This window comes from Sminthopsis crassicaudata, chromosome 5 (genome assembly GCF_048593235.1).
Source record: "Sminthopsis crassicaudata isolate SCR6 chromosome 5, ASM4859323v1, whole genome shotgun sequence".
Lineage (NCBI taxonomy): Eukaryota > Metazoa > Chordata > Mammalia > Dasyuromorphia > Dasyuridae > Sminthopsis > Sminthopsis crassicaudata.
Genome location: NC_133621.1, coordinates 196686051 through 196699401, shown reverse-complemented (window position 1 = coordinate 196699401; position 13351 = coordinate 196686051). Strand labels below are relative to the sequence as shown.

General features: G+C 33.3%; 1 protein-coding gene across 12 annotated transcripts in view; it reads right to left on the bottom strand.

Moving 5' to 3' along the window:
• The window catches only part of ERC1 (ELKS/RAB6-interacting/CAST family member 1), a 327147-nt gene that overhangs the window by 214100 nt on the left and 99696 nt on the right, over positions 1 to 13351 (bottom strand). For 7 of the 12 annotated variants that reach the window (XM_074269366.1, XM_074269372.1, XM_074269373.1 and 4 more), the window contains exons 6-7: positions 12384 to 12476; positions 9943 to 10110 (exon numbers count right to left, since the gene is read on the bottom strand). In XM_074269366.1, the coding sequence (XP_074125467.1) occupies positions 9943 to 10110; positions 12384 to 12476 (261 nt within the window). The remainder of the gene's footprint in view (positions 1 to 9942; positions 10111 to 12383; positions 12477 to 13351) is intronic. The other 5 variants (XM_074269371.1, XM_074269375.1, XM_074269377.1 and 2 more) reach the window with 2 other exon arrangements.

Below are 13351 nucleotides of genomic sequence, written 5' to 3'. Positions count from 1 at the left end.
CAATCCTTCTGCTTGTTCCAATGATTCCATCTCATCTCCTCCAACAAACTGTCTCCTGTGATATACCCACTCTCTTACTTATCTTCATTTCAATCTCTCTCCCTTTGTATTGGCTCATTCTCTACTTCTGCCCACATTTTCCCTGTAGGGAAAAACCCCAAACACTTGATCCTTGCATTCCCTGTTGATCTCTCCTATTCCCCCCCCCCCCAGCTCCTAAAGGACGATTACAATTAAGTCTCTCTACTTGGTCTTCTCTCTTTTAAACTTTCTACAATTTGATTTTTGATCTTACCACGTAAACAAAATTGCTCTATCCAAAGATATGTATGATTTATTTTTCAATCTTCATTTTTCTTGATCTTTCTATAACCTGTGACACTGTCAGTCACTTTCATTTCTCGAAGTTTGTTTTCCTGGTTCTTCTCTATCTGACCACTCCTTCCCTTGATTTTCACTCAAATCACACCTAATAAGTGGTATCTCACAGGGATCCCTGAATAGGCCCTCTTCTCTTTTCCCCCTGTACTTGATGATCTCTTAATTGCCATTTCTATGCTGATGATTTTTAAATCCATTCATCTCTAACTTGTCTGCTGGCCACTATTCCAACACATCTGACTCTCTTTCAGACATCTTAAACTGAAAATGTCCAAAACTGAACTCTCTCTCTCTCCCTAAATCTCTCTTCACTCAACTCCCCGTTATAACTGGAGTACCACCACCCTCCCAATCCCCCAGACTCATGATCTACATGTCATCTTCTATCTTCACTATCTCTCACTCCTCTCTTATTTCCACACTGTTGCCAAAATCTATCCATTTTAACATTAAAAACATCTGTCAAATACACCCCTTTCTCTCCTCTGATACTGATACCAACCTGGTACAGGTCCTTATCATGTCTTGGACTTTTGCAATGGCCTGTTGGTGGATAACCTGCTTCAAGCCTCTCTCTGCTCTAGTCATCCTCCATTCAGCTGCCAAGGGGATTTTTCTAAAGTGTAAGTCTCACCACATCATTCCCATATTCAATATATTCTTTATTATATAATCTCCTTATACCTTACAACCCTCCCCCCTCCTACATATACACTTCTGCCACTGAGTCTTTGATCATGTGATTACCTCCCCCCCCCTTATTCTTTCAAAAAAAAAAAAAACAAAAACAAAAAACACTTTGTGGCTCTAGGTATCTTCAATTATGTCATGTTTGCCCTCATCTCTATCTCCTGACTTCCTTTAAGTCTCAGCTAAAATCTCATCTTTTACAGGAAATCTTTTATGATTCCCCCTTAAAAGGAAACTCTTTTGATTATTTACAATTTATGCTATATACAGCTTGTCTGTACAGCTGCTGCCCACCTCCATTCAAAATGCCATAGGCCTAAGACAAAGATGCCCTTGGCACTTAGGGCTTCCCAACTAGGCTTCCTTGAAGCAGTTTCCTGATTATTTAAAGACATAAAAAGTTCTGAGTAGATGGAGTCTTGGTCCATTTGACTTGCTTGGTAGATTTCTGAAGGCCACACACATTACCATACTTAGCCCTGTTGTATAAGTAAAACTCCATATGAACCTGGGGGCCAGAAATGGGCATAGAATGGGTGCTATTTTCAGAGAAGCTGTGCTGCTATATCCTTGCAACATAACCTGGCTGTGTTAGGACAAAGTAAATTTCCTTTTGCTTAATATTCAATAACTTTTAAAATGTGTCATTTTGTACCACATGAACTAAAAGAATATTAGTATTAGAGAATTATATCCAGCACTTAGAAAAAGGAAGAGAAAAGTAAAGGAACAAACATTTATGTAGCAGCTACTATAATCTAGGCATCGTGTGCTAAGTGCTGATGATCTCTTAATTGCCCTTTCTATGCTGATGATTTTTAAATCCATTCATCTCTAACTTGTCTGCTGACCACTAATCCAACATATATGATTTTAACAGGTAAAATTTTGTTTGATTGTGGCAATGTGTTAAGCACTGGAAATATGTGAAGGTCCTCCAGTCTATTCCACACTATTTCCATATAGAAATATTTAGTCAGTAGAAAAGAATACTCAGGGAAAAATTATAATTCTTTTTAAATACTTGGAAGACAAAGGACTTAGGAAAGAAAATGCTAATCGTATCCAGAGAAAGAACTATAGAGACTAATATTATCAAAGGATCGTATTTTTGTGTTTTTTCCCCTTTTGATCTAATTTTTCTTGTATAGCATGTCAAATCTGTAAATATGTTTTAAAGGATTATATATAATTTAATCTATATCAAACTGCTTGCTGTCTTAGGGTGAGGGAAAGTAAGAGAGAGAAAATTTTAGAACACAAAATCTTACAAAAATAAATGTTGAAAACTATCTTTACATGTGTTTGAAAAAATAAATTGCTAATAGGAAAAAAATACTGGGAAGAGAAGTTAGAATGAAAAAGGATTGGACTTGTTCCAGCTGCCCAGAAGCAAAACCCAGGAGCAATGCACAGAAATTGCAAAGGCTTAATATTGGAGGGAAAAAGAGTTTGAGCTATTCCAAAGTGAAATAAACTGCTTAGCAGAAATGGCTTTCATTTCTGGAAGGCTTTAAGAAGAGAATGAAAAGCTTGTAGGATATGTTGTAGAGGAAGGCACCAATTGTATTAATTGGCAGATGAGCCAACCAATTTTAAAGTTCTAAGATTCTCTAATTCTGTAAGAGATTTGGCACCTGGATCCTTATCATTCCTATGTAGCTAAATTAAGTTTGATTCTTCATTGTCCCTCATCAGTAACAGCATCTTGGGCAGAATACAAGGGTATTGATCTGTAGTTCGTGCCCAGAATAATTTTTATACACAACAATTCTGTGGCATTCAATGTACTATTATTTTACTCTCACACTGAGGAGATTCAGAGACTTTCAGTTATTGACCTATGGCCATACGTCTAGAAATTGAAAGCATCAGAATCCAATACTTCTCACTGACTCCAAGTCTAGCAATCTATTGCCATCCAATATGTGTGGGTACAAATTTCCCTCCATATTTTTACAAATGAAATCTATAAAGCTGTTTTAATATGATTTATTACATCATTTTGACCTACTGACAGCACTAACAAAAAAAATTGCACAATAGACACTATCCTTATATTGTCTGCCACACAATCAGTTTTTGAAAAAGTCTGGTGTAATTTGGTATCAGCATTAATCTTTTCTGGAAAATTCTATTATTTAGCCAATATATTCAGGACATAACCTTTTTAAGGCATACTTTCAATTTATTGAATGTCATTATCTGCAGTAAAAGTATTTGTACAAAGTAAACAATGTGAATTTAATACTCATCATTAGCATTATTAGTAATAAATAATAGATTATATTTCTTGGAGCAGGCTGTTTATTTTGTTTCTATATTCCTACTACTTAACTGTCTCTGTTGGCACACCTCAAATTGGATATTTTTTGCAAATATTATATTAAATAAACATGGGAATATGGTAATCATGAGTTGACATGAATTTACCTTGTTAGTCTTGTTTTGCTTGACTTCTTTTTAAAAAGCTTTTATTATAAAATGCAGACAGATCTATGCAGGATATTAGAAAATATCCAATAATTCTTGTAATTGATAGAATTCATCCCTGAAAAAATCTCCCTAGTATGAATCCTCTCCACCACCTTCATTACTCCAGACAATTAGTCCCACAGGCTCAAAAACTCAGAAGTAGTGTCACTAGAACAAACTATAAACAAGACCCAGAAATAATCAAATGTTATAATACAGTACTTGACAAACACTAGAACACAGAGGATAGCAACAAAGATAGAGGAACAAAAGGAAGTGGTATAGCTCACGTTTCTCCCATGCTAATATAAAAGAAAAGCTAAAAAAAATTAAGGAGAGCACAAGAACAGGTTAAGATCAAGAAATCACAGAAGAAATCACCTATTCTATCTCTCCCTTCTTCCTTTTTTTTTTAGGAATACATCCTTATTTCTAATTTCTTAATTTTTTTCTTTCTTTCTTTTTTTTTTTTGGGGGGGGGGGGAAGGGGGGAAGATATTCCGTTGTAGTCAATTCACACGAATGCTCTCTTTGTATGTACTGTCCTAATAATGAAAACATCTTAGAAGTTACAAGTATCACTTCTCCATATAAGATTGTAAACAATTGTTTTACTGACTCCCTTTTATCTCTTTCTTGTTTCTCTTTCTATGTTTCTTTTGAGTTTTATATTCAAAAATCATATCTTCTATTCTTTCCTCATGAATGATGGAAAGTCCTCTACTTCACTGAATATCCTTTTTTTCCCCCCTAAAGGATTATATGCTCAGTTTTGCTGAGTAAATGATTTCTGGTTATAATTTCATAAAACATCATATTCCAGGCTGTCTGACCCTTTAAAATAAAAGCTAATAAACCTTGTGTTATCTTGATTACGGCTCTAAAATATTTGAACTGTTTTTTTCTGGTTATCTGAAACACTGTCTCTGATTTGGGAGCTCTAGAATTGGCTATGATAATCCTGGAAAGTTTCATTATGGGATCTCTGATGACAAATAGATTCTTTCAATTTCTATTTTACCATTTGGTTCTAGAATATTAGGGCACTTTTCCTTAATAATTTCCTGAAATACAAATTTAGGTTCTTTCTTTGATCATGGCTTTGAGGCTGCCCAAAATTCTTAAATTTTCTCTACTGGATCTATTTTCCAGGTCAATTATTTTCTAATAGGATATATCATACTTTCTTCTATTTTTTAATGCCAATGATTTGTTTTATTGTTTCTTGATATCTAGTGAAGTCATGAGCTTCCACTTGCCAAATTCTAATTTTAGGTATTAATTACTTCCTTCAGTGAACTTTTGTACCTCTTTTTTATTTGGCCAATTCTACTTTTTAAGAAGTTGGAAATTTTGCATATCTTTTTCTATCTTTTTAAAGATCTTTCAGTGGATTTTTATCTCTTTTACCATTTGGCCTATTCTGTTTCTGTAACTGTTATTTCTTGCATCACTCTCATTTGTTTTCCCAATTTTTCCTCTACCTCATTTGGTGTTTTAAAAAAATCCTTTTTGAATTCTTTCATGGGTTCTTTCAGAACCTAAGACCAATCCACATTTTTCTTTGAGATTTTGCATGTACCCATTTTGACAATGTTTTCCTCATCTGAGTTTGTGTTTCCATCTCCCTTGTTATTATAGTAACTTTCTTAGGTCAGGTGTTTTTCAGTTGTTTGCTCATTTTTCCAACCTATGTCTTGACTTTTAACTTTATATTAAAAGTGGTCTCTGCTCCTTCGAGTAAAAAGGGTACCATCCAAAGCTTCAGATTTTTTGTTCTATTGTTTTCAAGTTCATAAGTTTTCTTTTAATATGGTATGATATAAGGAAAAGCATCATCACTGCTCTTCTGGACTATACTCTGATCTGTGAATAACTTCAAATATTTTCTACTGCCCTGGAATTGTGACCAGGACCCCACTCTCCTGTGGTGCTATTTCTCCTCCTCACCCTGGGACTGCAATCCAGAATCAAGGCAACAGAGTCCCGCACTCTCTGCCCATAAAGGGTCCTTGTAATCTCCTGACCCCAGTTGCCTGACTCTCCCTAAAGCTTGTACCAGGCATGCCATACTACTGAGTGTCTTGCGCAGGAACAAGGGCCTCACTGCTACTCTGCTGGCATGTGGTAAGACCTCACTGCTGCCCTGCTGATGTCCAGGTGTGGTATGCACTAGACTGACTTCCTATCTTACCCCAGTAAGACAGACTTTTTCTTTTGACCTATCTGTTTTGAGTTGGAATATTTATTGTTTTACTCTGTCCCTTTGTTGCTCTTGACATTGCAGAATTTGTTTTAAGGCATCATTTTAAAGTTGTTTGAAGTGAAATTTGGGGGATTCAGGTGAGTCACTGCCTTTACTCCACCTTCAAGAGTCTACTTCCTCTTAATCTTTTAACTTTTCAAACTCCTCAAATATTTTGATTCATCTTTTCAACACAGAAAAAAAATTCATTCAAATTATGAAATGTTTTTTCCAACTGTTTTGCTATGAACTTTTTGGGTTGAACTTGAGTTCCAAAATTTCCCATTCTCCTGTAATCTCCCCCCCAACAGCACAATCAGATTCTCACTCAACATTCAGATTTCTTTCAAAATTCTTCATGTAACATCAAATTTGCTGATTTATAGGCAAGATTTATAAGTATGTATTACCTCTTCATTTTTCCAATCTCTGATCTTCTCAATGAAATTTAATTTTGAGTAACACTATGTCTCAAATGTTAGAGAATATTACAAGACAAATTAATTAGAAAAAGAAAAAAAGGACACATACATTAGTGGTAGAGTTGTGAACTATTCCAACCATTCTGGAGAGCAATTTAAAACTACACCCAAAGGGCTATCAAACTGTGCATACTCTTTGATCCAGCAGTGTCACTAATGGGCCTGTATTCCAAAGAGATCATAAAAAAAGATAAAAGACCCATATGTGCAAAAAAGTTTGTAGCAGCTCTTTTTGTGGTGGTAAAGAACTAGAAACTGAGTGGATGCCCATCAGTTGGAGAACGGCTGAATAAGTATGGTATATGAATGTTACGGAATATTATTGTTCTGTGTCTCTTTTCAGCACTGAGATGATTCAGGACTGTTCCAATGATCTTGTCATGGAGAGAGCCATCTATATCCTGAGACAGAATTGTGGGGACTGTATGTGGATCACAACACAGCATTTTTTCTTTTTGTTGTTGTTGTTCACTTTTTGTTTTCTTTCTCAATTTTTTTTTCCCTTTTTGATCTGATTTTTCTTGTACAACATGTGTATGCAGGAAATATGTATAGAAGAGTTGTACATTTTAGAACATACTGGATTACTTGCTGGCCTTGAGAAAGAGGTAAGGGGAAGGGAGGGAGAAAAAAATTTGGAACGCAAGGTTTTGTAAGGGTGAATGTTGAAAACTATCTGTTGATTGGTTTTGAAATGAGAGTGTGGAAACAAGCAAAATAATCATTAAATATTCTCAAAGACCATCATGGGGTGTAGGCCAACTGTTAGTCAAATCACCTTCTCATACCTACTACCACTTGTGAATTTTCCAGTAACCTTTGGATGTCATAAATACATATGAATCAACCAATAGTTGTCAAACTTTTTAGTCTTAGGACTTCTATGCCTTATTAAAAACATTGAGAATACCAAAGAGCTTTTATTGTTTATGGGAATTATATCTACTGATAATTACTATATTAAAAATTAAAATAGATAAATAATAATAAGCCTTTTGTATATTTATAAATTTTTTAAGAAAAGGACAGAAAAGAACCCATATGTGCAAAAATGTTTGTAGCAGCTCTTTTTCTGGCAACAGAATTGGAAAATGTGTAGACCCATCAATTGGGGAATGGCTGAATAAATAGTGGTATATAAAGATAATGGTATATTATTGTTTTATAAAAAATGATGAACAAGCTCTTTTTAGAAAGGTCTGAAAAGATTTACATGAACTGGTTGCTGATCAAAACAAGCAGAATCAGGAATACATTGTACACAGTAACACCACGATTATGCAATGACCCACTATGAAAGACTTGGTTTTTCTCAGTGATTCAGTGATCCAAGGCAATCCCAATAAACTTTGGATAGAAAATACCATCTGCATGCAGAAAAAGAACTATGGAGATTGAATGTAAATCTACACAATAATATGTTCACTTCTTTTTTCTGGTGTTTTTTTTTTCCTTTCTCATGGTTTTTCCATTTTGCTCTGATGTTTTTTTCTTCCAATATGATTCATAAAGAAAGGTGTATTTAAACATTAATAAACATGTATAACCAGAAAAAATATATTACAATTTTAAAAAATTTTTAAGGAAAGTAATTATAGTTTCCAAGACAAAAAAATTAATGAGAAGAATGTGTCTGTTGTACATATTTTTACATTTTTCTTTAATATTTATCCTAACAGATGATAGCTGGATTTTGTATGTCGTAAACTAAATTATCCTTGGCTTGCCACATCTCTACTTGGCAAAGAGATCAAGTATGTGTAAACTCAGACTGCTTCTGGTCTCTTCTGTCTCCTCACTCTAATGATTTCTTTATATCATAAAATCACAGAATTTAAGAATTAGAAGGAACCACTTATGTCATCTAGTCCAATTCTTATCCTTTCAAACCCAAAGTCACACTTCCAACAAATAGTCTTTCTTTCCCTTTAGACTCACATGAAAGTCTTAGCATATCACTTTACATAATTTACAGTATAGTCTAAGTAATTTAAATTTTTATAAAGTTTAACATGGCTTCTTGTTGTTCAACTGATTCAACTGTGTTTGATTCTTCATGACCCCATGAAACCTAGTGTCCAAAAAGTTTTCTAGGCAGACACTGGAGCAGGCTGCCATTTCCTTCTCCAGTGAATTAAAAAAAATTAGAGGTTACCAGGAACACACGGTCAGCAAGAGTCTGAAGCCAGAGTTGAATTCAGGTATTTCTGACTCAATCCTCTGAGTCACTAAGGAGCTTCCCAATTTAGCAGAGAAAACCTTTAGTTCTTCTCAGAATTGCTTTATGCAGTTATTCTTTTTTTTTTTTTCTGATATACTTTAATTTGTGCTACATTAGAACAGAAGGAAAAAATATGAAGTTCAGTCTTCTTAATAAATAAAATTAAGACTGTTTTTCTCTAATTCCCTCTGCTCAACTCTACCCTTAAAAATCACTCTAACGTCATTCTTCCTTTTTTGTTTGATCTAGTCTGAGTAAAAGATGACCCTTCTACTTGTCAAACCCTATACTTAATCCCTTGATCCTTTTTATACTCATCTTCTCCAGAAGTTTGTCTCTTCAAGGATCATCTCCTGCCTTTGTAACTTCAAATTTCTCCTTCTCCTCTGATGCAGTCATTCTTTTTTTTTTTTTAATAGTTTTTATTGACAGAACATATGCATGGGTAATTTTTACAACATTGTCCCTTACTTCTGTTCCAACTTTTCCCTTCCCTCCCTCCACCCCTCCCCTAGATGGCAAACAGTCTCATACATATTAAACATTTTAAAGTATATCTTAAGATACAATATATGTGTGCAGATCCGTACAGTTCTCTTGTGATGCAGTCATTCTTGTAAGAGGTTTTGGCAAATACAATCTAGTTATCTTCACAGTGAGACTCTTATTTATACTTCTTGCGTGGGATCACATATTGGATGATTGATTTAGCTAAACTGCTTTTTTCCCCCTCCTTTTTAAAAATCTGTTACAAAAGTTGGGTTGCTGGACAGAGAAAAGGGTAGGCATAAATTTTTAAATGGTGGTGACATAAAAACAAAAGATATACATAAAAACAATATTATAGGAAAAACATTAAAGAGAATCTCAGAACAATCCTTCCATTTACCTGGAACTTCCTTACACCATCTTATTTCCTTTTATACCAAGATGATCGACATTGGTATGGCTTTGTTCCTCTAGTAATGAATAAATAACCTTCTATGTCAATGTATAAGCATTTTACACTTAGCATTTCAACAGATATATTAATGTTTACAAATAGTCTAAAAAACTATTGTTCTTACCACTCTCCTTTTTTTTGTTATTCTGGCAACTATTAATGCAAAAGAAGAAGGGGGAAAAACTCAACATTAAGGGTCACTTCATAATTTGTTTTGATTAATGTGTTACTAAGACCAAAGAATTCAAAATCTCACTGGCCAACTAAATGGGGATGAGACTCAATAATTAGCCTGGCTAGATGTTGACACCGATCGGGGATTAGAAGAACATATATTTGGAGCTGGAAAGTACCTTGGAGGCCATTAGTTCAACCTTTCTATTTTACAGATGAAGAACCTAAGATGCCAAGAAATTAAATGACTTGCTTAAGACAAATAGATAAATTTTTAAAAAGTTACAATGAGCAAATGAAACAATATGAAAACATCAACAAGAAGATTTACCTCTGTCTGTAAGATGGCAGCTCTCTGCTCTTTTGCAGTCAATGATTCCTTTAGCACTTCAATGTGTTGCTTACTATCTGAAAACTGATTTGTAAGTGTTTCTAGCTTTGTCTGTAAGGCTAAGAGTTCTGTGTCCTTTCGAGACAGTTCCTGTTTCACCTGACCAATCTGGAGAAGAAAATGAAATTCAATGAGAAAGAAAGGGAAAAGATAATCATTTCCGATCAGAATATTTTACAAATCACAAGACAGAAATTAAATGTAATTTTTATTAGTAATCTGCAATATCAAAGCAAATAAAAATATGTCCTGCAAAATTATTCTATAAACAAAAATATAACTTGGATTTACATAATTATTCTTTACAAATTACTTTCTTCACCAAAATACCTACATGGGTAGAGTGAGCATTTTCACCCCCTTCTGAATATGATGAATATGAATATGAACAAACTAAAACTCATAGAGGCCAGAACCAAACAGCTAATAAACTATAAAAACAGAAGTTGAATCAGATCAGATGTTCTCTGTCCAAGCCCAAATGATCCTTCTATAACACCACCTGTAATTCTTCTCTGTTGAAACCCATTAAAAGATTAGAAAAAAAAACTAATTAAGTCTGAGTTTTTTTTTATCTCCGTCTACTTGCCAAGAAAATTAATATAAAAGGAATAAAAAAGAAATCTTAACTAAATATAAGATATGAGAGGTTATCAATAGACATCATACCACCACCTTTCTCTTTCGCAAATCAAGGTAGCAAGGCCAGACATTCACATATCCCAAAATATGAAACAAAGGCTTATAAAAGATGCAGCAAAGAGGGAAATCAAGCAGCTCTTTCATTCCCAACTGGTATATTTCAAATTTATTTTTTACATTTAAATTTAATTTTGCTTTTCTCATTTACTTTTAAATATGGATAACTTAAGTATTTATACTGAAAGTATTTTTAAAAATTTTAAATACCACTAATTTTTTTAAATCAAGTAACTCTCATAAAAAAGAGAAGAAAAATTATAATGAAGTAAAAAGCATGGTTGTCAATAATTTATTACAATTTGAAACTTATGTCTACTGTAGGATAAAATTAAACCAAATAGAAAGAGTGTATCTTATTCTCCTCTGAATTTCCATTATTAAGTTAAGCAATTACCTGATCTCTCCAATCCCATCTGTTTGCATATTTAAAATATAAAGCCAGACAGAAATCTTATGTGCTTATTACCCTCTCCTTTGCATAAAAAGACCAAAAAAATTTAAAATAATATTTTAAGTGCATTTTGCTTTCATTCAAAACGTGGGTTTTAATAAAGGGAATGAAATAAAAATTAAAGAAAGCTCTAGGAATGTTTTACTTTTAACTACCTCTCTTTAGTAGAAAGTATGTTGTAAGTGCATTTTATTTCTATAAAGATCAGTAACTAGTCACAATATAGAGTTAATAGTATCATGAAAAGACAAATGGGAATAGTTCTTATGTCTAGGTTTGTTGCTCTAGATTTTTCTATGAATCACATCTACCTATACATAAAGAAAAAAACAGACACAGAAGGGGACCTAAAAGAACTATAATCAGTTTTGTGTCATCTGAATTATTACATACATTTTAAATATCATTAATGGTCCTTTTTAAAACAGGAGAAAAAAGAAAGCAAAAGGAAAAAACGCAATATTAAAAAAAATAATTTTTAATCATCTTTCTTCTCAAGACAATATAGGATTTTCTTGTACATCTGGTTAAGTCTGAAAATTAGACTTCTAAGCCCTACAATTCTTTATTTGATAATTTGTTACAAACAAAAAAAAGTTCATATTCTTTCTGCTTCTCCCAAACATTTTAACTTAAGTAGTTTTTGTGATTAGAATTATGGTCTATTTCAAAAAGGCAATAGACAGCCCCAAGTTGTCCTTCATTTACTATTGTAATTCAAGGCAACCTGATTAAGTTTTTTAATCTCTTGTTCTATAGGGAAAATAATGCTGGGTAACTAAAATCTAATGGGAGTTTTGTAAACTAATGATCACAAAGCAAGGAAAATATTTTGCTTGATAATTTCAAATGTCTATCATGTTTAATATGAGATAGACTGAAATTTCTGAAAGCATGAAATATCCATGCTTTTGCATCTAAAACAAGAGAAATCCCAATTATTCAATACTATTTATATACAGGAAAATTTCAGAAGAAAAGAGATTCATAACACCCTTAAAGGAATCTCACAAAAACCAACATCAAATCACCATGTACAGGTTCCCTAAGCATATTTTCAGCTGGTTGAAACAGACATTGGTTAAAAAGCAGAGGAGGCTGGTTAGTGCTAATATTTGGTACAGCTGTTTACCACAAGAGAAATGAAGCATGAACCACCCAGAAAGCCAAGAGCTAGCAGAGTCCCACTTTAGGAAGGGGTCACTGCACACACAGAGATAAATCTTACGGCAAAGACCTCAGCCTGGAGACCAGCCGCTCTCTTTTTCAGCTCTTCCCCTTGAGTCTCTTTCGCACTTAGTTCCTCCTTCAGTTGCTCTACCTGTCACGACATTATTATTCTTTTTTCATTTCTCAATCAGTTTATATATCTTCTAATTATCTGTTTCAAGGCCAGGGCAGGAATTCAAATTAAGAAAAATTATAAAGAAAAAGTTAAAAAACAAAACAAAACAAAACAAACAAAAAAAAACACTCAAGCCTATTCTGCTCATTTACTAGTATTTGAAGGGATCTTAGGAAAGGATTTATCAAAAAATGATATGAAATTGCACTGATTATTCACCAATACATAAATAACTGCAATTACCTTTCCTTCCAAATAAGGTTATAAAAACAAAACTACTAAAAAACTGGAACTATAAATGTTTAAATTCAAAAATGATTGAAAACACATTTATAATTAGTATAAAATGAGGGAAGGTAGGGAATAAGCATTTATTAGCTACCTACTGCATACTAGGCATTGTACTAAGCACTTTTATAAATATTAATTTATTTGATATATAAGGTAACAAATCATAATTATATATTTCTAGGCTACTTATGGGTGACATAGTTAAGGTAGGGGCAACAAGAAGAGCCAAGAGAATACAAATATCACAAGGGGAAAAAAAAATTTGTTATAGAAAAAAAAAAATTAAATTCAGGGAGATGGGGGTGAGTAATATGGAACAAAAGATTTGCCAAAAGCAAGATTTAGGAGAGACACAAGTCTTTCTGTGTTCTTTCTGTTTCTTTTTTTTTTTTTTCTTTTTCAGAAAGATTCCTTGGATCTAATGATTATTTATATTTTATGAAAAAATAGAAATGGGGAACTATTATAATGGTATAATCAGACTCTACAAAGAAAAACTCTGCTTTCCAATTGCTTTGTGTCATTAATTCATTCCCAAATATTTTAAATTCCAACTAGCT